At 48.8% G+C, this 23,190-nt stretch overlaps 8 protein-coding genes across 8 annotated transcripts; 4 read left to right on the top strand and 4 right to left on the bottom strand.

The window, feature by feature from the left end:
- Positions 1-1,530: 1,530 nt before the first annotated feature.
- BGW36DRAFT_320457 (putative aldehyde dehydrogenase) lies at positions 1,531-3,487 on the bottom strand. The gene is made up of 2 exons (XM_046212632.1): positions 3,181-3,487; positions 1,531-3,124 (listed from the first exon to the last, which is right to left on the bottom strand). The coding sequence occupies exons 1-2, from the start codon at positions 3,240-3,242 to the stop codon at positions 1,693-1,695; spliced, it is 1,494 nt and encodes a 497-aa protein (XP_046072576.1). The 5' UTR covers positions 3,243-3,487; the 3' UTR covers positions 1,531-1,692.
- Positions 3,488-4,728: 1,241 nt separating this feature from the next.
- BGW36DRAFT_176554 (uncharacterized protein) lies at positions 4,729-6,490 on the top strand. The gene has a single exon (XM_046209683.1). The coding sequence runs from the start codon at positions 4,979-4,981 to the stop codon at positions 6,431-6,433; it is 1,455 nt and encodes a 484-aa protein (XP_046072577.1). The 5' UTR covers positions 4,729-4,978; the 3' UTR covers positions 6,434-6,490.
- A 216-nt stretch (positions 6,491-6,706) lies between these two features.
- BGW36DRAFT_379608 (uncharacterized protein) lies at positions 6,707-7,051 on the top strand (the record flags this gene model as incomplete). The annotated part of the gene is made up of 1 exon (XM_046216229.1): positions 6,707-7,051. A coding segment is annotated over one exon (181 nt), but the record flags the coding sequence as incomplete, so codon positions are not given.
- A 2,252-nt stretch (positions 7,052-9,303) lies between these two features.
- Positions 9,304-10,971, bottom strand: BGW36DRAFT_427821 (1,3-beta-glucanosyltransferase Gel2; the record flags this gene model as incomplete). The annotated part of the gene is made up of 5 exons (XM_046220459.1): positions 9,304-10,215; positions 10,275-10,559; positions 10,616-10,715; positions 10,771-10,901; positions 10,963-10,971. 5 exons carry the CDS (start codon positions 10,969-10,971, stop codon positions 9,304-9,306), a joined length of 1,437 nt encoding a protein of 478 aa, XP_046072579.1.
- Positions 10,972-11,992: 1,021 nt separating this feature from the next.
- On the bottom strand, positions 11,993-14,703 carry BGW36DRAFT_342101 (meiotic recombination protein Mre11). The gene is made up of 2 exons (XM_046213114.1): positions 14,440-14,703; positions 11,993-14,384 (listed from the first exon to the last, which is right to left on the bottom strand). Exons 1-2 carry the CDS (start codon positions 14,453-14,455, stop codon positions 12,079-12,081), a joined length of 2,322 nt encoding a protein of 773 aa, XP_046072580.1. The 5' UTR covers positions 14,456-14,703; the 3' UTR covers positions 11,993-12,078.
- A 687-nt stretch (positions 14,704-15,390) lies between these two features.
- Positions 15,391-18,878, top strand: BGW36DRAFT_359654 (F-box and WD domain protein; the record flags this gene model as incomplete). Its single annotated transcript, XM_046214094.1, has 2 exons — positions 15,391-15,781; positions 15,835-18,878. The coding sequence occupies 2 exons, from the start codon at positions 15,391-15,393 to the stop codon at positions 18,876-18,878; spliced, it is 3,435 nt and encodes a 1,144-aa protein (XP_046072581.1).
- A 156-nt stretch (positions 18,879-19,034) lies between these two features.
- On the bottom strand, positions 19,035-20,854 carry BGW36DRAFT_379615 (uncharacterized protein). Its single transcript, XM_046216230.1, has 2 exons — positions 20,478-20,854; positions 19,035-20,425 (listed from the first exon to the last, which is right to left on the bottom strand). The coding sequence occupies exons 1-2, from the start codon at positions 20,544-20,546 to the stop codon at positions 19,058-19,060; spliced, it is 1,437 nt and encodes a 478-aa protein (XP_046072582.1). The 5' UTR covers positions 20,547-20,854; the 3' UTR covers positions 19,035-19,057.
- Positions 20,855-21,049: 195 nt separating this feature from the next.
- On the top strand, positions 21,050-22,510 carry BGW36DRAFT_407813 (uncharacterized protein). Its single transcript, XM_046219061.1, has 2 exons — positions 21,050-21,620; positions 21,678-22,510. The coding sequence occupies exons 1-2, from the start codon at positions 21,233-21,235 to the stop codon at positions 22,352-22,354; spliced, it is 1,065 nt and encodes a 354-aa protein (XP_046072583.1). The 5' UTR covers positions 21,050-21,232; the 3' UTR covers positions 22,355-22,510.
- Positions 22,511-23,190: the final 680 nt, after the last annotated feature.

Here is a 23,190-nt window from a genome sequence, read left to right on the forward strand (position 1 = left end):
CTCCAAAGATAAGTAAGCCATTGTAAGAAGTTGAGTGACTGTAATGGTATGTAATTTGAATCCACAAAAAGCATAAAAACACGAATTGTTGGCCCAGAGCACACCTTTGATGTGGCTCTGTTTGAACTAAGTTAAATATAAAAGTCGTAATAGGTCATTGGCTTGATAGTCTTTATAAAATTAATGAGTACTTTATCCTGTTTGACATCATGGGATTTTTAATCAATTATTGGCTGAATTGTGGCTAGGAATAAGCAAACCACTGTCTGGTGTTATTAATGACCGTGCCATTCCGTCATTAAGGGGTTAAATTCGTTCTCTATGATATGTATAGTCATCCTGACTGATCAATTGTATGTAATGATGCCTGCTCTAAGGAATGATGACGTTGGACACATCTTGTCAACTTGCTCGCTCCCCGCTCAGTTCGGCGATCAAATATTATTGAAAATTAGTGATACTTTATTACAGATAGAGGATGAGATTTAGAATCTCGAGATAGGTGAAATGTGTCTCTAATTAAGAATAATAGACGTTAATCTGGTTTAATGAAGGTCTAGAATTCCAAGCCAGTTAGTATCACATGGAAAAAAGCTTGTAATGCGAATTTAATAGCTCATATTCATCAGGTAGACCCCGTCAGTCGAAATCGATCAGTACTATTTTCTTGTGGTTTTGCGGAGCTAGATGTTGATTGTGTTTCTTCATCGATTCAGACCCTTATAAGAAGTGTCTGCCTTATTCGCAGTCAACTTGATTATAGACTGACGTACTGTAGCGGAACTCGACAATCACGGTTTTCTAGTGAAAAAATCCTCTGATTGATGTCATGCTTTCTCATGAATGTAGAAAAGCGAATGTCAAATTTTTAGACGATGTAGTTAATGAGAGAGACACAAGGAGCAGGAATTGATCGATCACCATTTATGATAGCATTTGATCTTACGTAACGCAAGGGCCAAGCTGAGGGTAATGAATTGAAGTGGATTTAAAAGGTGGAGGCTGTGATGAAATAAAAAGCCATAATCCCTCACATTTTGGGATGAGACTGGACCACGATCGCCCCCAGAGCTAGTGTGTACTGCTCATTGAGCGATCACTGAGCCAGGCTGAGCAATCTAGCGTCGCATATAGTTGTTATATAGGTATCTCCCTTGTATCTCATACCAGGGCGGTGAGCTGACATATTCCTAATAGGGCTGGGAGAGGTGATTCACGCACTAATAATAGAGCTCTTCGATATATCATAGTTCGCTAATCAAATATACGTACGTATTTCTGGTACTTCTTATTGGGTCGGTGCTATTTAACATCTCGGGCATTATTATGCCGAAATTGCTCGGGTTAAATAATCCCGAACGTATCCACCAATGATTAGATCCGGGTTAACGAATTTGATGGCGTCGAATGCATACTTGGATTATTACTTACATTGATGATCTAGTATTTTCTGTGGGGGTCAAGGTATCGGAACTTGAGGGGCAGTCGTCGGGTATAGTGCACTACCAATCAAAATGATGTATACCTAGATGCATCTGATACTTTTGATGTGAATTACTTTTGCGACTATTATTAAATCTGGTCACTAGTCGTGGCAATTTCATCATATTCACGTTGCCAATATGGGAATATCGTTTAATAATTACACTTAGAACAAATTTTCTTTAGAATAGAACGAGTCTTAACAATCGGCTAGCCAAACAAAGCGTCACCAAGATAGACACGGACACTCTTGATCTGGGTGTAGTTTTCCAACGCGTATGAGCCCAATTCTCGGCCAATACCGGACTCCTTGTAACCACCAAATGGAACCTGGTAGTGCAGCGTGTTGTAGGTGTTGACCCACACAGTGCCAGCGCGCAGGGCGGCCGAGACACGGAGAGCAGTGTTGAGGTTGGTGGTGTGCACGGCGGAGGCGAGACCGTAGCTAGAGGTGTTGGAAAGCTTGATGGCTTCTTCCTCAGTCTTGAATTTCTGGACAGTGCAGACTGGTCCGAAGATCTCTTCTTGGACGATCTTCATGTCGTTGGTAACGTCAGCGAAGATGGTAGGCTTAATGTAGTAACCCTGAGAGCCATGACGCTCGCCGCCAGTGACTACCTTAGCACCGGCCTTCTTGCCCTCGTCAATGTATCCCATGATGCGGTCGAATTGGAGTTGGGAAATTTGGGGACCCTGGAAGGTCTCCTTGTCGAACGGGTCTCCCACCTTATTGCTCTCGGCACGCTTCTTGAATGCCTCGATGAATTTATCGTAGATGTCTTCGTGGACGAGGACACGCGAGCCCGCACAGCAGCATTGGCCGTGGTTATAGTAGATACCAAAGTTAACCCATGAGATCGCATTCTCGATATCAGCATCTGGGAAGACAATATTGGGCGATTTGCCACCGAGCTCGAGGGTAACCTTCTTCAAGTTGCTCTTGGCAGCGGCCTGGAGAATCTGGCGTCCAACCAGTGTGGAGCCAGTGAAGGCGACTTTGTCGATGTCCATATGCGACGAGATGGCAGCGCCAGCGGTCTTGCCGAACCCAGAGATGATATTGACAACACCTGGGGGGAAGCCGGCCTTCTTGACAAGGCTAGCAGCAAAAAGCGCGGACAAGGGAGTCTGTTCAGCCGACTTGAGGACAATGGTGTTTCCGGTCGCCAAAGCGGGGCCAATCTTCCACGCCCACATCAGCATTGGGAAATTCCATGGGATAATCTGACCGCAGACACCAACGGGCTCATGGCGGGTGTAGGTGAAGTTCTTCGCGTCAGTGTCGATTGTCTGGCCGGTGATCTTGTCTGCCCAGCCGCCATAGTAGCGAATGCAGCCAGCGGCGTTGGTGATGTCGACCTTGGACCAGAACAGGGACTTTCCGTTATCGAGGGACTCAATGCCCGACAGGGTCTCGATGTTCTCCTCGAGCAAATCGGCCAGCTTGGTTAGGTAGCGCCCTCGCACGGAAGGAGCAACGTTCTTGTATTCGCCCTCGAGCGCGGCACGGGCAGCCTTGACGGCGATGTCGACATCCTTCTCAGTGGCCTCGTGCACGGCGACAATGGGCTTCTCGTCGTGGGGGTTGATGGTCTCAAAGGTCTTGCCTTCGACGCCCTTGACGAACTCGTTGTTGATGAACCTATTGGACAGCGTCAGCAAGAGCGCAGTGGTATATATGCAGGAGGGGCAGCATACAAGCCGAGAGGCTGCTCGTATTTGATCCCGTTCGGGAGAGTGATGGTCTGGGACAGGGCCATGATGCAGTGAGCTGGAGGTGTACAGGTGTGTGGAAGAGAGAGTAGGACGAGGCCGGCAGGTCGTTATTAATATATTAATAATAGTGATGAAGAACGAGAGAGCTTTCTCTGGCGCGCGGGGTTGCGCACCGTGTTCAGTGGACACAGACCAGCGGCGGACGGGGGGTTCGTCATAGGAGCATAATTTACCATAATTCACCACTATATCGCGGCCAATCACGCTCGCGGCTGCAGCTCTTAGCGCGGCCCATTGGCCTGAATAATGAAGATAAATATTAATAATAGTGCCAGTCTGCAGCTGCGTGTCCTGCCTCGCACCTTCCTGATTTGCCGTGGCCAGCCGAGTGCGGGGAAGGAGCGCCCCTCTGAGCGGGTCCTTCGCCCTTGCCCCGATTTGCCAATCACGCTCTCGGCCGACGCTCGCACTGTATCATTACTTGCCCCTCCTCCTTGCTCCTCCTTGCTCCTCCTTGCTATGTACGATACGACCCATTAATGATGCATGCTATGCTTTATTATTAATTATCTCGCCGAACTGCGCGCGACTGGCAAGCCGGCTTGGCGCTGGTCAATCTCTGACCTTTTATCCGATGGGTGGATTGCTCGACATGCTGCCTGCTTATTCTCGCAACAATGAAAGTCGAACCTTAATATGCCTGCCTGACCCGAGATGGGCGAACGGAAGCCTAGGCTGCGGGCTGCGGGTAGGCCTCGACCCCGCGGCCTCGATCTCCATGCAATGAGCTGTCGATCCTCGTCGTTGGACATGTTCTATCAACGTCTATTCTCGCGCTCTATGGTATCTCTGCAGTGTCTCTAACAAGCTTAGACTCCACCTAGATCAAACCGAGATCAGTGCCGCTAGAAGATGTCGATGCTGCAGCACTCGCAGAAAACCGAGGCTGTTCCCGGAAGGCTTTCGGGTATACCCAATCTCACATACTCGACTATAACAGGCTCTATGCGAAGCAGCAAAGAGGCTCGCTGATAAACATCTCACGTGAGCACGGAATTGCCCCTGCTGTCCAACCACAGCCAGACACCGCGCGCGCAATTGATTCAAAGAGCCGGAGGCGATGGGGTAATTATCTCTTTCTGCCCCACGTAGCCCGGTTGGAAGCAATCCGGCTTTTAGAGCTGGTTGCATTTGCATTTCATTTCAAGACTGAGGCCTTGTTTGATATTCTGGTCTATCGCTTTGAGGGCTAATTAAAACGAAAACTTCCATCAAATGAGTGTTTCCATTCTATGCCGTTTGGTTCGCCTACTAGAGACACTGTTATTGGAGCAAACCCACCATGAGCAGCGATTCCAGCTTTATCGGAAAATTGAAGCGATTGCGGAAGCAAGTACACTTACACCTCATTACTCTGTTACTCCCCCGTACTGGATCTTCGGCTCTTCAAACGTCATGTCAATTTCGGCACTGCATTTGGAATCCATACTCACGGTTCTCTTGCGCAATGACCCAATGCGAACCTCATCAACGATGGTTGTCAACTTAAATCCCACCGCAGACTGCTGCTGGGTTCGACGTGGTCTATTAAAACCAGCATTAAGATTAACCTGATAGGCCGAACTTCCCAGCCGCACGCCAGCTTAGTGTCTGTGTGGACTCCGATTAGCTCTTACTCACACTCTCACAGAAAAAACAAGAAAGCAATCTAACAAACAAACAAACACCAAAACTCTGCATTCAACCATCATGCCACCATCGCCAACACCCATTTAGAAAAATGTCCCTCCCAACCAACATCGGATTGTGGCTGGTGGGGGTAGCGCTGAATGTGGTTGCGGTCCGGGCCGAGCTCCCCCTGACTGACAATCCCAGCGCGCAGGCAACAGCGACCTTGAAGGACGACAGGAGCGTCACCTTCGATCCGCTTGGCGTCGCTGCAGTCCTCCACAACCCGCGCGCCAGTGCGAGTGCCGCCAGGCTGTATACTCAGTATGACCGCAAAGTCTTCATCTGGCCGCACACGATGATGATGGGGGCGACCCTGATCCCCGTCAAGGTGCTGGTCGAACATTTGACCGCAACATTTCAGTCCATTCATCCCGCCATCACGTTGTGCACTCAGGACACGGAGAGCTTGCCTGTCGTCTCGAATATGGTGTTCAAGGAGTTTCCTTTAGATTTTAGTAAAATGTGGCTAAACGATGTGATTGCTTACAAGTCTTCTTCCGTGCCAGTCAATGATTTCATGCTTGTTTGCATGGATGAACTTGAGACGCCAGCTGGTCTACCAAAAGCGACCAAGTGGCTTGGTCGTCGGGCTCTCGACTTCATTTCTTTATGGAGTGGGCTAATCATCGCTGCCGGGATCGTGTTGGGGATCCTGTATATCGATATTTGGGCAATCACTTTGTTTTTTTTCTACGGAATGCACTGGCTAGCTGGCCTTGCAATTTCAACAACATCTTTGGTCACACCGCAAGATACTCCCATCAAGGAAGACGACACGACCCGTTATGCCATCTACCAACGAGCAGCAGGCGGCACAGTTGTTTTCAAGGGCCGCCAAGACACGATGGAAGCTTGGGCACGGACTACTTGGAGATTCAAACGGACATGGACAAGCAACACACTTCACTGGTTCTGGACTCTCACAGGCACGTTATCCGCCATTTGCTCTGTTGCCTGCATGGTTAATATGCGCGGGTTCATGCAGCTGGTCTTTCTCGCTGAATTGATCTACTCGTCCCTTGCCGAAATTGTTGCCACCCGTGTCTCGCGCATCCTCCAGGGCCGGGCAAATGCATCCGACCGTGCATATCTGGTGTCGGGTAATAAGTTTCGTACAAAGGGAGTGATCCGCGCTACTATTGAAGTAGACCCGCAATTTCGCCTAGAGGGACTGGATTGGGTTGGTATGAAACGAATGCCATCAGATCAAATTTTCCAAGACATGCAGGATATGCTGAAAAGTATTAATCGGTTTCAAAAACGGGTTGAAACGGGCGGTAATAATGAGTTGGAATTTGTCTCCCAGCAACAGGGGCCTAGATGGCACCCCGATGTGGATGCCGCTTTTGAGGAGTTTAAGACGAAGGGGACGAGGTCAGAGGACCCGGATTTGGTGGTCCGTATTCAAAATGAGGCGGAAGCAGCTTTGCAAGCTTGGTGGGACAAGAGGCAAACGAAGCGGACAATGAGTAGTGGAGAGAAGGATGCAAAAGCATCGGTGTAACGATATTCCATTGTCAAACATTAATGAACATATCACGTTATTGATGTATAGGATTATATAAAGGGATGATCAGTTTGACATTTCCCTGTGATGAAATCTCGGATTCTGAACATATTTAATCAGTCAAATACTTTCCCCTTTTGAGCCATACATGTTTGTTAAGCAAATTTTTGAATATTGAATACATGCAGTGGAGGCGCCTACACGGCCGCTTGAGAAGCTTTCCTCCGAGGATCTTTCATATCCTATGCCTTTCCTTAACCTGACAAGTGTCATGATTTGTTTGAAGACCGAGAACAAAACAGTTGATCTGCCGTTTCCCACTTATCCCTATCTCCTCGGCCATGAACCACCTACGTCTCACACAGACAACACCTACCATGCATTACATTCTTGTACCCTATATTTTTGTTCCTCTCTTTGTGTTGGTAAACATGATTGCATCGGCATATAGGCAAGCACAGATCGTTCAGGTTTTTAATGTCCTTCATTCTTCCATCCTATTTTCTCTTTTTTAAGCATGATGTTTTTTCTCTTTCCTTCTCAAAGTTCAATCTCTTCACCAGACCTCGTATCAATCATGGACGCTCCGAGTCTTCCATTATATTAGTTCAAGACCTCTTGTACGATATTGCTATCATAAAATACGATAGCATATCTACGACCTCTTAGTCCAAGAGTTGGTCTCCATCCCGTCTATCACTATACCACCAATTTCTATTCCGTCTCGGTCGAAGAAAGAATATAAAATGACCTTTTTATCTAACTCGACCGTTTTCAAACAGATAGAAGATTGGGCTAAGCAATTAGTCACTTGATGGGAGCAGGAAATGCGGAAGAGGGCTACAAGAAAATTCCCTCTTAATACCTTTCAGTATGGTTGCACAATATCAAATTATGTTCGCGTGATACGCTGAACCGCTAGAGTATGAGTACCCTTGATGCTCATTCAACCGGAGATCTATCTCATGGGCCGTCATCAAGAGAAGCATCGGTGTAGCTGGTTAGGGGCTCCTGAAACGATACCTGACGACTGGTACTAATCTACGAGAAAGCTCTCTATCAAAGCTCTAAAACACACAAAGATTGGCTCTGGTCGGCAGACAGCAATAATATGCATCAACTCAGCATACATAGATGTATGCAGACTGCGTTGAAATGCGCAATTCGTTGTGCGCGGTTGGAAGGAAGACCGCCCAAAGTTTCGCACCGAGTTCTAAAGAGAACTGTTGAGGAATTGGTCTAGGTGATATTCAGGGAGAAGAAAATGAAAATAAACACTTTCAAGCCATAGATCACACGGGGATTCTCAGCTCCTCGAAATTGATGTGCCGCGGGGGCTCTGCCTCCACCACCAGACGGAGCCTTTGCTGGTGGCAGGGTACTGGGTGAGGAGATGTTAGCTCTTTTCCGGGTTTGGAGTGTATGCGACCCTTTTTCGACGTTTTTCTGCTTGGTCGGAAGGTTTTCAAATCCGTGGTTCGATGTCTGTGGCGACGTGTTAGGCGGTGGTTGGACTATCTCGGATCTCTGCCGTATCCTTTAGCACTCTGTTGATCGCAACACTGTCCATCCACAGATTGATGGCTTCTGGGAACTTGCAGGGGTTTTTATCAGTCCCGAAAATGACGGCTGTCAGTCTGAAAAATCCTGCTAGACGAAGGTTGACTATCTCTCCGACAATGCTGACTTTGAGGTTCCTTTTCCAGGGAGTAAATTCACCTGTCCCCTTCTGGCTATATCAAATGGCAGGGTGCAGTGTAGTCTACGTCTTCTTACTCCCCTTGAAGCTTACGTCAATGAGAACTTAGCGAACAGGAACCTTCTTCTCTCCTACATCCAAGGAAGAAGGATGCGAACCTGTTAGCATAGACAATATTCAACAAAGCTTCTACATTAATCATGACCTATTGCACATAGCGACACGTATCCCACATTACAAATGCTTGAGGCTCGTCATTTTCTATATATAAGAACACATACAGAACGGCAACAACTTCATCAAATTCACAATTGCGCTAGTATTTGATATGTGCAAAATCTGGATGGCCAATCGAAAGAACATGGACGTTCTAGATTTGTGGTGGATAGGATGGTAACATTTTTATCACATCTTCCCCCCCTTCCCCCTTCTACCCGCAGGTGAAGCAGCATGTCATATTCTTATTCTCACGGCCCTGCCAGGGGATCATACTGTAAAGCTCAGCGTGCAGAAGATGACAGCCGCCACTTCTTCCCCTACCGAGAAGGAGCAATTAATATTATAAGTAATAGCAATCTTTGTCAATGCCCATGTAAGTATTCCCTGATATATCATCCCTAGAAGTCGCATTCTGACCGCATCTGACATGTAAGAAGCGCACGGTGATGTTCTATCAATACGCCCAACCCACAACGTCATCAAAATAATGTATTTGTGGTCATTTTATTCCACAAAACCCCTATTCACCGCTAATTTTCAGTGATTTGGGGATAATATATGGTATAAACAATTCGAGCGTCAGAAGGACATTCCTTAGCCGGGAAGTTTCCGAGATAAATTTTGTTATTACTTCACCAGTTGACTCTTGTAATCAAATCTCGTCTACATAAAAAAAATAAGACGTACGATAGTGCATAGCAAAGCTACGTTGTCAGTTACAGCTCAGAGAAAGCTAAAAGCGATCCATGTTCACGGTAAAACTCATATTAAGTACACATAAACGAAGTAATTACTCCCACAACTAATCGTCTCCCACTCTAATCCTCCGACGTGGCGGCACTGCCAATGAAGAAAAAATATACAGGAAACCGTCCTCCAAAAAAGGTATCAAAGTGAGCTCAAGCGAATCAAACGAGCGATAACACAGTGGCATAAATAAGATTATATTTTACAATGCCATCAATGCAAAAGCAAGAAGACCTCCAATTCCGGTCATAGAACCAGCAGTTAAAGAGCTAGCCGCTCCGCTTGAGGTGGCCGCAGCGCTGCTACCGCTTGTAGTTGTGCCACTTGAGGATGTGGAGCCCGAAGTAGTCGTATTAGAAGGGGTATTGGTAGCATCGTCGGACAGCACGTTCAGCTTGATTCCGCTGATGATGTTGCCGTTAGTATCGTACACTTGCTGAGAAGGTGTAGTAGAGGTAACGTCAACTAGCTGACCAACATGGACATCGGTAGTATATCCATTGGCAATCAGCTTGTCAATACCATCGACTTGCTTAGGGATGTCAAAGCTCTTGGTGATGTTGGAGGTGATCTCGTCAGGGTTGCAAGTGGGAGCGTTCATCGAGGTCTGACTAGAGTTGGACTGGGTAATGGCTTTCAAGTCAAGCTTGTTGTATTGCTTCTGCAAGTTATCGTAATCAACGCGCAGGGAAACGGATCCATTGCTGTTAATCACGACGAGGCCATAGTCGTTGGCTTCCTGGCTGTACTCATACACCAAGGCACCGGAGAGAGACGAGGACATATCAGGACCATAGATAGCCTCGATCTCGGAGAAGACACGAGGCTTGACATTGTTGCAGCCGGTCTCAGAGAAGAAGACAGGCATAGAAATATCCTTAAAGTCCTGGGTGAGGACGTTGTAACCACTGGATGTGTAAGTGGCATCACCGCACCACGAGTATGAGTTAAGACCAAAGAAGTCAGAGCGGGATTCAGTGGAGTTTTCGAGGTTGCAAGACAAATAGTAGGCAGTGTCAACCAACAGGGGACGGACATCGGCAGCAGAGTAACCAACAGGAATAGAACGGTTGGCGTGTTTCTCGATGTACTGATGCATGTCACGCTGAACAGCCTGTACATCACAAATTGTTAGATCAACTGACATTCAGAAGGGTATGGCAAGGAGCATACTCGGATGTAGATACCAGCGTTCTCTGTGCTGGACTCGCTGATAACCTCGTTGGCGGAGAAGAAGGCGGCAGTGTTGGGATAGTTCTTGAAGGCCTCGATAACACCAAAGACTTGCTGCATATAAAAGTGGTTGTAGGTAGTCCATGGGGCAGTCTGGTCAAGAGCGCCATTGGTCAAAGGAGAGTTGACATCCAAGAACATGTAGATACCGGCAGCGTTGAAAATGGAAGCGCACGCATCATGGTCGGCGGAGGGGGCCAAGTTGTAGACACGGATAGCGTTTACCTATAGTCGTTCCGTCAATTTGAGGTCAACGCAAAATCCAAATAGAATGAACATACACCCAGGCGCTGCAAAACAGCAGCATCACGCAAGCAGGTATCCTTGTCGCTGAGAGGGTCGGCGGTTTTCTTGAAGGCCGCAGAGCCACCAGGTTGGTAGCTTTCAAGTCATCAGTGGTCGGCATGCTAACAAGGGCAAATTTTAGAAGACCTACTCAACACCAATGATCTGGAAACGGTCCTTGGTGACACTGTTGACAAAGTCCTTGCCTTCGACGACCAGCGGGTGGAGGGCGGAGGCGGTGGAAGCCAAACCGCAAGCAGCGGCGAGGAGTTTTGCGTAAGACTGCAATAACACAAACATCAGCTTGGATGCGATTGATTGCGGCTGGTAGTGGGGGACTCACTAGAGGCATTGTGATCGATATAATTGCGAATGACACAAAAAAGCGACAATATTAGGGATGCGATGAAATCGGTCGAATGAGTGGCAGCGCTGCGAGCGCAAGTGGTAAACGAGTCGGTTTAGAAACGAGTGAACGAAGGACTGAAAGAATAGAAAAGGCAGGAGCACACCGAGCAAAGGTGGTGGATGAAGACGAAGAGGAAGAGGAAGAGAAAGAACGAACGCGAGGGGGGAAGTTAACTATACAGGACAAAGGCCAACGGAGGAAACTTCGGCAACAGCTGCACTGTCACCAGTGAGACAGCGCCCACTGGCACAGAGCAGTCACCAGTGAGCACCATCTGAGACAGACAGTGCCTCATAGTCTATGCGACACCTCTTGGACCCTGGGGCAGTTAGGGGGCAACGCAAATCAGCGGCGAGCGCTGGCGGCACTAGCTGAAGCGGTGCCAGCGGGCGACCTTGGAAGGTCTTGGGAGGCTGTCTTGACTGCTTGGAATCGTCTTGGACCTTCTTGGACGGCCTGTAATGGCCTGTAACGCGGCTCTCTGCGGCTCCACGCGCCCCCACTGTGACCTCCTTTCATCAGGCGAGTTTGCCTTCGTTAGCTGCCGAGCCCATGCTGTCGTCCTCTAGCGGCTGATGGAGAGCCTAGCGCCCAGTAGTGTCGTCGTAGGCGAGATGCTGGGGCCCCCGAGTCCGCATTGCGCTGCTGATTCGTCGCGGGCGGCCTGACCACGGCGAAGAAACGCAGATCGTCATACTGAAGAAGAGGCGGGCCGTCCATGTGAGGACTCCCTAGCATGGCGCAGAAGAAAAGAAGTAGACCTGGCAGGCATGAACAAGGGATATCGTCAACAACGACAAGGGCAATGACAATGGTAACGGCAGATGCGACATGGTACCTGCAAGTACATGGACGAAATAACGCCCAGAAAGCCACCCGAGTCATATGACTTCCTCTTTGGGGCTAGCCCCGCTGCCTGCAAACAGGCCAAACAGCCGCGGCGATTTGATTGTTCTTGTGAAGAACTCCATTCATTCCTACTACGTACTAGCACTGCTATTCTTCTTATTATTATTATATTCGCCCTACTTCCATTCCTCGACAATCAATTCACCGCCGCCTACGCGTGCTGGAAGAAACCGGCTCAAAGGCATCGTCGTCGTCATCGTCCTCAATATCACTCAGCTCAGCAAACCCGCCTCTCGCTGAACGCGCTGCATTGCGTCGGCCTGTGCCCGTCGAACTCGTTTGAGATGCAAAGTTGATGGTTGTCTGCTGTGTTGGTTTTGCCGCTGCTCGGCCACTTCGTCGCGTGGACGACGCCGCTGCCGTGACCGACGACGGCGCCGGAGATGCTGCTGTTCGCGCCCCTCTCCTCGAGGTGGTCGCAGTACTAGCAGCTTGTTGACGACTCCGAGGAGGCTTTTGTTGAACAAACAATGCTTGGGAAGCCTCCTCGTCAGATAAGATAGCTTCGGGTTCTTCTACTGAATCGTCGACCATGACGACATCCTCCTCTTCGTCGTCATCCGAGATTGCCTGTTTACGTCGGCCTCCCCTTGCCTGTGTAGTCTTTTTCGTAGTAGCGGCAGCTGTAGTAGTAGCCTTGCGCGTAGCAGTTGAGGGAGTGGCACGACCACCACGTCCCCTCCCTCGGCCGCGAGCAGACGCCGTCGTCCTCTCGGTTCCATCCTCTGCAGCCTCTTCTTCGTTGGGGTCACCGCCCTCGTTGTCGGAATGTATCAAAGCACCGGGTTGGTCTTCCCAAGGACCGTCAAACTCGGAGTCCCAACCGTCGGGCTTAGGCTTAAACCGTTTCTTGCCTCGAGTCCGCTTGACAGCCCCTTTAGAAAATAGGTCCTCCACTTGGCCGCGGTACTTATCCATTGCATTCCGTAGAGACTGATGCGCTTCGTCTTCGTCATCAAGGTCTGCATCTCGTTCCAAGCTCATCAAGTACTTGACTTGGTTGGCTAGTGACTCGTTCACAAACATTTCCATGGCGTGTTTGTCGTCCTTGTCCACAAATTGAGAGACAGCATCGCCGAAAGAGTTCTGAGGAAGGATAGTCAATGATTGCGCTGTAAGCAGTTCCCGTACTAATTGCTCAACCTTGACAGTGTCGAGTGTCGAGAGACGTGACATAGCAGCCCCGGCTGCGGTATCGTCAACTTTCCGACCCGTTGTAGTTGCTTTTTTCTTTCGGTGAAACTGCACAACATCGTTCACATTGGCCACTTTGCCCACGAAGCGATTGGAAAACCGCTGCGGGTTCTCGCAGTCAAAACTACCCCCGTCAGGTGTCGATGTCTCAACCCGGAGACGAATCAGCGGAAGAGGGATTTCGGGCTCTTCGTCACCATCGAGGTCGTCCTGATGCGACTCTAGCCACTCCGATTTAGCCTGTTCAATCAAGTCCTCGACATATGTCATCAGGAGACGAGTGATCTCTGTTCGATTGTTTTCCTTCCGCGCCAACTTCTTTGCCTCTTTGTCATCCGATAGCACAATCTCCTTCATAACGAATGGACGAACCGTCTTTAAGGGTATCGGCTCGCTCTTGAATTCCCTACCTGTGATACTTAGAATGGATACCTGTTTCTGAACTGCTTCTCCTGGAACCAGTGACGTCGCAACAGACGACCCAGGCTGCATAACGTGGAATTTCGTTTCTGGGTTCAGTTTTGGATGGATCAGACACTCATGTTCGTGGCCCCAGATAACTAGATCCAAGAAATCGGGGAGGAAGTGTTCTGGCAAATATCCTGTCTCTGTATGTGCGTGGTGATTTTGATGTACACAAATCAAATTAAACCAGTCGTCTTTTTGAACTGAAGGTTGGAAAAACCTGACCTTGCCATCACGGAATGTCCGAAACAGACGCTCGTCACGAACGTTGCTTAGCCCATACAGTGCCAATTTAGTTCCCCCTTTCTGTAACAAGACAGGCTTGACCTGGATGTTATCCGATTCTGGAGTTCGCCCATAATAGTTGATTAATCCAGAGATTTGCAGTATGTCCAATGCCGCAAGATGTCCTTCTCCAGACGGGTCATCATGATTTCCATGTATCGAGAAAACCGGCATCGCCACGTTGATATCCAGATCCTCATAATTGACATGGTTAAAAGCGCCCTGGAAATTTTCGCTCGCGTCACTGAGGAACTCCAACTCGCAAGGTCTGTCACCGAGACAATTCATTCTCAATGATCGCATCACCTGATACATAGATTTGCGGGATGGCTTGTTCTCGTGGAAAAGATCGCCGGCGAGCAAGACCATATCGACATCACGTTCTTTGGCTAAACACATGATTTCGTGGAAGCTCTTCCAGCTGTCATCGCCACGAACGGGGTCGCGCTCGTTATACCCGACATGGTTGTCGGTTGAAACGAGGATGCGAATCGTGTCAGCGTCTATTACCGGTCAGCATTAATTCATTCTATATGTCGAAGAAAGACAAGAAGTTACCTCCCAATGGTGGCATTATGATTACTTGCTACCAAGTATATTCGCTGAGACAAGTGAACGCTGTGAGATTCAGGTTCTGAAGATCGGTGCCAAAAAGCGGATGCTGCCTGGAGAGCGCCGTGGGGCCCCGACACGCTGATTCCAGAACTACCAGCACCATTCACTTTTAGCGTATATTATATTCAATTAACTCAGCGAGCAACATGGAGCTATAGATTGCTCGGAGAGTGGCTGATTGAGAGGTGGCCGTCGCGTGTTTCGACGTTGCCGCAGCGCAGCAGAAATTATTAGCATTGATTGATTGATATAGATGCCTCAGGCGTCAACCAGAGCTCTGCAATATCCCGGTGAACAAATCAAAGCTTTGATGTTTTTTTTCTCTAATCCATAGTGCATGTGACTACCATAGTATTTATTTGCTAGAATTGCATTGTTTTTAATTTTGGTCTTTGTCATCAGTGAACTCGATGAGAGTTACTAGTAATAAATATGCGCCCTGGACTATATATATCTCATCTACGTCAATTGATAACACTGAAGTTCGCCCTGAGAGAATAAAGTGAACCAAACAGATTTAACATTGAAATCTCAAGAGGCAATATCGATACTTGAACCAGAATACGAACTTCTCATTCAATAACATTGTACCATTCAAATATCAGTAAAATCGATGCATACTACCACACTGCGGCAGAAGGGAACGTGCCAACTACACTACCATCCGCGTTAGTAAGCCGGCCGGCCTCATTCCTGACTCAGCGTCGCGTCTGAAGTAAACTTCTCTTCTCTTTCTCTTCACCCCTCCACCCCCTCAATCTCCAGCAAACACCGCTGTTGCTCGTCGACAACAAAGCTCTCTCGCTTACACTGCACGCATTTTCTTTCCTCGACTGATCCAGCTGTTTTCTGGTCAGTCGCACTTGTTCCCCTTGTCTTCCCGCCAAAACGTTTATGCAACCCGAGCCTACTGCCGTCTCTCAAAGTTCCTCTACAGACCTCAACCCCGCCAATCCTCCCATTTCTTCCCAGTATGGCCATGACCCTCGTCGTGATGAATCGGTCTTCGACACTCTCTCTAGTGGAGGTGTCGAAGACCGCGCCGTTGTCGACCGTGTCGATGACGAAGTCTCACCCTCGCCCGGGGGCGTCGGAAGCGGCGACTCGTTATTACGGCGACTGAACAGTGTCGACAGCGTTGTTTCAGCGCCGACCTCTCCCATCCGTTCCGTCAGTGATTTCAGCAGTCCTTCACGAGTTTTTCAGCCTAGCTCGGCAGATGCGAAATCTAAAGTTTACGTGTTCCGAATAAAGCCGCGCCCGTCTTTGGCCGATCTCCCAAATGGTAGGCAGCACGAGTTCTTCTTTGATTATGACATGCTAATAATGGCATGATAGAGGTTTTGACGCACATTCTGTCGCATTTACCGCCAAACTCTCTCACAGCCATCTCGCTTGTGTCGCGTCGATTCCATACGCTTGTGACCACGCCCCACGCATGGCGGGTGGCTTTCGCGCGATTTTTCCCTGGCCCGCGTAGCATCGAAGAAGACTGTGCATCCGATGAACTGGTTTCTGACAAGAGGTCCTTCACTAGGCTAACGGCACTGGCATCATGGCGTAGCGAGTATATCCTTCGAACACGTCTGCTGCGTTCTTTGGGTAGAGGGAAACCAACTGCTCCCTCATCTCCTGGGAAACATCATCCTCGTGCTGGTGGTATCCAGACCGGTTCTCCCGTGATCACTTACACGTCCAAGCTGCTGTATCCTGTCAGTCATGTTGATGCCATCTTCACACCGATAGCTACCAAGAAACCTCCGCTTTTCATTCACGGAGCGGCTGAACAGGGTGCCGCTTCAACGAGCGACCCGTCGGCTGGCAAGACTGGCTCTTGGGGCTTTTCTTCCCCGCTTTTCCAGCATTTTGCCGATCTATATGAAGGCGAAATCGAATATGGACTGGGACCCGGTGACATGATCGGACTCCCCAACTCGATGGACGTCAGCCAACTATACGGCATGGCTTATGGAGAAGGATGCCCTCAAGGGCGGAGCTACTTCATTTCATCAGGCGAACAACGCGGTCGCTTCCTCAGTTTCTCCGAACTTGATTCAGAGCCTGACTTGGGTATTCCTGCTTTAAATATGATTACGACCGCGGTCAGCTCCGTATGGATTGCAAAGTCACCGAACGTGTTAAAAATGACTAATGGAATGGTGGGTATCTTGTGCGGTACATCATCCGGCATATTGACTGCCTACGCTCTTGGAACGAGCCCTGTGCATGATTACAGGTTTGATCGTGGCCAAGTAACGGCCAGATGGGTCCTCAGCCCCGGTGTGCCAATAATCTCTATCGCCGTAGATGAGAATTACTCTACGAAACGCCATTCGAAACGTCGTATCTGGGCGACAGTTTTGAATGCGCTTGGTGAGGTTTACTATTTGACGGAGATTCCTGCTGTTCCTGAGGCTGCTCCACGGCACTCTGCAGAAGAAATCGAAAGACTTGCTTGGAAAAGCGGTCGCAGTATTCGCTGGGAAATGATCGAGGCAACTCGCCGTGTTGCTCGACCTGATCCGTACAACCGAGAGTTGGTAGATGGCAGCTATAGTCCACGTTCCTCTGGTGACTCGGTCGGTTTGAGCAAAGATCAAATTGCTGCCGAAACGAAGGAGATTGAAAAGTTTCTTTCCTTCAAGCCTAAACACTTTCGGAAAGTCTGCGAGGGTTGGGATATGCGACGACAGCTTCAAGTTGATTTTGCAAGCGATGACATGCTCGGCGTTGGAGAATCTATCGTTGTTGTGAATTGTGGTCTTGATAACGAACAGAGTGCTTCGATCCACAGATATGTTCGTCAAAGGTTACCATATCAGCACGAAACTGTCGCAGAACATCTGTCAAGATTTTCAACACCGAAACCAGTGATCTCTTTGTTCGGCGGACCAAGCTCACCTCAGTTGGCCGAAGTGCCTAGCGTGTCACGATCTAGAGACTCGAACCATATGGATGGCGATATCTTAACACTAGCGAACACAATGTGGAAGACTACAGATTTTGTATTCGACAATTGCAAGTCTCTCCAGCTGACATCGACTGCGATGGACATGTCTATGCTAGCTCAACTTACGACTGCTGAAGATCCTCTACTTGGCATGTCAGGAGCAGGAGCTTCTACCACGTCGTCACCTCTTTCGTCCCCGTTACCGCATATGAATTCGCCGGGCACTGGTACCGAGGTCCCTGGACAGCGAGCCCGTCTTCTGGCGGTGGGAACAACTTCGGGTTCCGTGTATGTATGGAATATGCGAGCCCCAACTAGCCGCACTTCAGATGAGACCAACTCTGTTGCGCCTGTGCGGATAATACGTACCGAGTCTCCGCAGATCTCATGTCTAGCTTTGACATCACTTTACCTTGTGCACGGTGGAAACGACGGACTGGTCCAGGCTTGGGATCCCCTGGCATCTACCATCAAACCGATCCGTACACTTCACTCTCGTTTTTCGTCTCGTGCTCGTCGTCGTCTAATCCAGGCCGAGGCATCCATACTGGGAACTGGGAACAACTTCTTCGCAGCGGGTGCTATTTGTCTTGACCCTGACCCAACTGTGTTACGGGGGGTTATGTCGCTCGGCACACATGTACGGTATTGGTCGTATAGCTCATCAGCAGCTGATGAGTACAAGAGCAACAAGCGTCGTTTGCGACGATCTCATCGAGGTAGCCTTGCTTCTGGCGATGGGCAACGATTTACAAGCACTGGTCGTGGTGCGTTGAAGGATTTTATCGAAGATGAGCAGCAAGAAATGAAACTCCAGGTTGTCGAGGACCGCAAACAGAGAGAACGTCTCAGTAATAGATTCGGAACCGACATACTTGGACCGGGTGCAACTGAAGAAGAGCTTATGGCTTATGCTCAGATGCTGAGTGAGGAGAGTTGGAATAGCGATGTGGTCAAACGGAGAGAGAGTGAAAGCAGTACCGTCGCTAGTAGTGTGTCTAGTGACACCATTGCCCCACAGGACAGTTCGTTTCCATCTCGTGACTTTTCTTCGTCCTCTTCGCCAGTACTAGAGACCGTTGAGGAAGAGCTGGCCCCGGATATCGCCGAGGCAATTCGGTTAAGTTTACTCGATGAGACTTCAAGCTCGTCTGACTATCATCCAGCTCCAAGCAATTCAATACCAATCAAATATGCTAAGGGTGCGAAAGTCGATAAACACGAATTCAAGTCTCCAGACTTCTCGCCTCCGGCGGCGGAAAGAAGCAGCCAAAAGGAGATGGACGATCTTGAGTTTGCTATTCAATTGAGTCTCGCTGAGGAGCAGAGCCGCGAACAAGCTGCTGTACAGCAGGAGGAAGAATTCCCGGCCTTGATCAGCTCCTCATACGGAGCTCTTAACAAGGGGAAGGGCAAAGCTAGAGCTTGGTAGTTAACCGATTTTGTAACTTGCGTCTATCTTTGTTGACATATACAATGTCTGTTTAATAGTGATTTTTGGGTTTTTGTTTTTTGCGAATAGTGTTATTATTAGTCTATTATTATTCGATCTGTTTTTATTTTCTCAATTCATATCATTAGAACAGTATGTGCGTCTGCGTACGGTGTATATTATCGTTCTACTTCTCTTACCGCCCAGGCGATACACTCGTGCCATTCTAAAGGCAGAGCTTGGTGCACCGCATCTACCGTTTCTTTCCCCCATCCTTCTATCCAAATAGAATCCTTCATCCAATGCAAAATGACACCAAAATTGGCGAGGATAGCTAACGCCAACGGTTCACCAATACAAACCATGTTCCAATACTCAAGCGGACTCATCACAGTAAAATAGGAAACTCTATTCAGGGCACGTTTGTATCTCACAGCAATTGCGAGATTGATTCGAAGATTCTGGATGACCGAGCTATACATTTCCTGCTGAGTTGATATGGAGATTGTCTTTGATGTGTGTGTCATCAGTTTCGCGATTACGTGCTCCATCTCGTCCGGAAGGCTTAGCTGTGCTGTAACTTCAGGGAAAGGAATCACCGCAGCAGACCAACGACCTCGCTTGAGTGCCTCAAAGTCCCGTTTTGCTACACGTGACGAGCTTCGAATGAGTGTTAGCGCTTGATGAATCTTGGCAATCGGCTTGTCGGGGACATTGGAAGAAGTAGAAAGGGAACTGCCTGGGACCGCGGAAGGACGCTGGATACCAAAGCAATACAAGGCGACAAGACATGAAAAGGCGAAACCGGCATCCTGGTCAAGGGTTGCAAGGTTTGAGTAGATATGGGGTCGAAATAACGCTACGCCGCGATCATGATGCTGGATCGCTAGCACCGTATAATGGTCCCTCTGCCGGGAGGGAGCATCGCTTTGTGCAGACAGCAAGGCCAAATGCAGCGCACTCAAACTCAGCAGGCCGTGCAATAAGAAGTCGTGCTTGAAGGCGAGTTCTAAAACCCAGTCCCGCCAGACCGACAAGTCTCCGTCTTCGATGGAGAAGTCGGTGATGGCCTGTGCAGTATGCAACGTATAATGAGCGATTAGCCGGAGACGTTCTTGCTCGAGATCCGTGATGATGTCGGCGGGGTCTGCTGGTTGGCTCAGGGCGCTGTTCGGAGTATCATTGTTCGGGTAATTATTCCCCGAGCTGCTGCTATCACTGAGCCAGATCGCCGGGGTATTATTAATAATATGATTGTTATTATTGTTTGTATGGTCGTCGGTGTCGACGTCGTAATTCCGCGCACCATGAGAGGAAGCTATTGGGTTGCGCGTATTCTCATTTTTAGGGATATCATCGCGGCTCCTGTCTCTATCCAGGGGAGGGCCGCTTTCCGAAAGCGTGTTGGCTGTGCTGTCCTCGTCTGGACTGTGGTGGTTATCTGCAAGATTGGCGGGGATGAAGATCAAGCCCGAGGATTGCTGGGCCAATGAACAGTTCGATCCGATCCTCTGGCATCGTCCGCATTTGGGCGGGATCTCATCACACTAATATCATCATCACCACCATCATCATTGAGGAGTGCTTCTTACTGCCCACCTTGGTGCGATTCTGCTTGCATTGAGAGCAGCCGTGGCGGCTTTTCTTGTGGAACCGGCGCGGGGCCATGTTGAGGAAGCTATGTACAGCTAGCAGTGGGAGCGCTTGGGCTTGCAGATAGAGGTGATACGGTGATATAGATGGAGAGGACTGTGGAGCGCATTATTTGATGGTTGATGGTGGATGATGACTAGTTCGACGACGCTAGCACGAGTCTAAACGCCGAGGATGCTGCATGCATTAATAGTCGATCAGTCTGACTGACCGGTCCGGCAAAGTAAGACGGCCACGCCCATTGGCAACTGATTAATTATTGATCGGCGACCATGCAGTGCAGTAATTGTTATTGCAGGGAAAAGAAAAGTCTGCCACTATTGAGCAAGTTCGGAGGGCAAATCCGCTAGGATGCGGCACTTTTTCCGCTGTACGGCGGGAAATCTGCTCCGGAGAGCCAATAGCCGCTCCTTCCTAGTATGCGCTAGCCCTCTTTGGGACTAATAAGCCTGCATCGGACATAAGCTTGATCAAGCCCACTGTGGGATAATAATAAATTACTGGAATGTCCATATCCATATCCATACATATCACAACAGCCGCTATGGCTGCAAGGGAAAAGGGCCTGGGGGCGCATTGGCTCACCGTTTCTCCGGAGCTTATAAGCTGCAGGAGCTCGACTTTCTCTCGCGCTCCGTTAGTCACTCCATCTTCTCCTCGCAAACATACATCCCAAACGCACCTAGACATCCTCCCTCACAATGGTCAAGTTAGACGTGGTACATAGCGCGAACGCTGCGCTGGTGCAGAGTCAGCCCCTCGTCGCTGTGTTCTTCGGCGGTACTGGCGGTATTGGAAGCTATACTCTTCGTGCGCTGGCCAACGCAGAGGCCAAGAGTGGAGGTAAAGGCGTTCGCGCATACGTGGTGGGCAGGAAACCTCAGGCAGCCGAAGAAATCTTGTCCGCATGTCGTAAGATTTGCCCCCAGGGCCAGTTCAGGTTTGTGCAAGCCGACGACCTCTCTTTGATCCAGGGTGTGGATAAGGTCTGCGCGGAAATCATCGAGTTAGAGGAGAAGGAAGGCCAAGATGCACGCATTGATTACTTGATGCTGTCCCAGGGAGGCGCGATCTTTCTGCCACGCAAGGGTATGTATTATTGAGAGATAATTTTACGGGATGGCGCATCTGACAGGCCTTGTGCAGACACAAAGGAGGGAATTGACGTTACAATGTCGCTGTTGTACTACTCTCGCATGAGGGTCATCCTCCGACTACTTCCATTGCTTCTCAAATCGAATCTTCCCCCACGAGTTGTCTCTGTGTATGCTGCTGGAATGGAGGAGAAGCTCTTCCCAGACGACCTCTCCCTGCGTGATCTCAAGCGTTACAACTATAACCAAGCCCGGTCACACATGGTTTACATGCACACCTTGTTTATGGAGGCCTTGGAACAACAAAATGCCGGCAAGATTGGACTGGTGCATATCTTCCCTGGTCTCGTGCTTGGACCAGGCTTTCAGAACCCTGAGCTGCCATCCTGGTTCAGATTTATCTGGCGATTTATCTTTGTCCCCCTGTTCGGCAAAATGCTTACTGTCCCGACCGAAGAAAGCGGTGCACGAATGCTCAGTCTCGCCTCACCCCGCTATGCGCCGAAGGGAGGCGCCGACTTCAAGAAGGATGAGGGTATTGGTGGTCTTGCAACCGGTACCGATGGCACGCCGGGTAGCGGAGTCTATGCTCTCAGCTGGGAAGGAGAATCGAATATTAAGCTCAAGGCCTACGAGAAATTCAACAAGGATGAGATGAGAAAGAAGGTCTATGATCACACCATGAATGCTTTTGAAGTGACAGCTCAGGGAGGAGTTTTCACGGAGTGAACCAAGCACAGTTCGGATGACACTTCATGAGTTATAAAATCGTGCAGATTTGGCTACCGCTATTTAATATGTATCATAATACCCTAATACCATTCATTACATTTCCTTGATTGATATAACCATTTACTAGAAGCTAAACATCAAGCAGTGGCTGTGTTTCTATTTTATTAAATTTCAGCTTCTGAACTTACTCCTATGTAGCTGGGAAATGGTGTCCCAAAAGGGGAATCCCCATCCAGCCGGAGTCGAAGTGGGACGGGACGGGAATATTTTCCCCGATTCTGCGGGCTGATCCCTGGTAAATTCCTTTTACTGAGTATCAATCAGACTCCACCGACATAACTTTTCAATAATTAAAGTCCTTGGATTGAGTCCAGATGATTGCCTCTAAATTTAAAGTGGTTATAGTCCTGCCAAATTTGAGGTTGCAATTGAAGGGGTTGACTGAAGATTGAATAGATTCGACTTGGTACAGAGCTACACTTGTAGTTACTTATAATTGATTATTTACCGACAAAGAAACATTGAACCAAGTCAATTTTATCTTTATCAGTTACCTTCAAGCTAACATTGAAGGTAGCTGCAAATGGGTGGAGCTGGTATTTATAATGAAACCTCATGGGGGACATGCCACTAAGCCATTGCTTATCATTTTTGAATTGAAGATGGTATGGAATGCTGATGTTTTAAAACTGCAGGTTCACTAGAGGATGTAAACTCCTTTTTTCAGTTTTCATAAAGAGAGTCTCTTCAACCGACCACGACTCTTAAGGGAGTCGATCACACGAGGCGACATTGGAAATGAAGATGATAGCTAAGGAACTCGTTATAGATAC

The sequence above is a fragment of the Talaromyces proteolyticus genome, assembly GCF_021365285.1.
Source record: "Talaromyces proteolyticus strain PMI_201 chromosome Unknown BGW36scaffold_6, whole genome shotgun sequence".
Classification (NCBI taxonomy): Eukaryota; Fungi; Ascomycota; class Eurotiomycetes; order Eurotiales; family Trichocomaceae; genus Talaromyces; species Talaromyces proteolyticus.

What these genes read in the sequence shown, in the direction of transcription:
- BGW36DRAFT_176554 (XM_046209683.1), top strand. Translation starts at nt 4,979, where the DNA reads ATGTCCCTCCCAACCAACATCGGATTGTGGCTGGTGGGGGTAGCGCTG.
- BGW36DRAFT_379615 (XM_046216230.1), bottom strand. Translation starts at nt 20,546, where the DNA reads ATGGCCCCGCGCCGGTTCCACAAGAAAAGCCGCCACGGCTGCTCTCAA. An exon ending in GCAAGCAGAATCGCACCAAG is followed by an intron (nt 20,426 to 20,477) that starts GTGGGCAGTAAG and finishes TGATGATATTAG; the next exon opens with TGTGATGAGATCCCGCCCAA.
- BGW36DRAFT_407813 (XM_046219061.1), top strand. Translation starts at nt 21,233, where the DNA reads ATGGTCAAGTTAGACGTGGTACATAGCGCGAACGCTGCGCTGGTGCAG. An exon ending in GATCTTTCTGCCACGCAAGG is followed by an intron (nt 21,621 to 21,677) that starts GTATGTATTATT and finishes GGCCTTGTGCAG; the next exon opens with ACACAAAGGAGGGAATTGAC.
- BGW36DRAFT_320457 (XM_046212632.1), bottom strand. Translation starts at nt 3,242, where the DNA reads ATGGCCCTGTCCCAGACCATCACTCTCCCGAACGGGATCAAATACGAG. An exon ending in TACGAGCAGCCTCTCGGCTT is followed by an intron (nt 3,125 to 3,180) that starts GTATGCTGCCCC and finishes GCTGTCCAATAG; the next exon opens with GTTCATCAACAACGAGTTCG.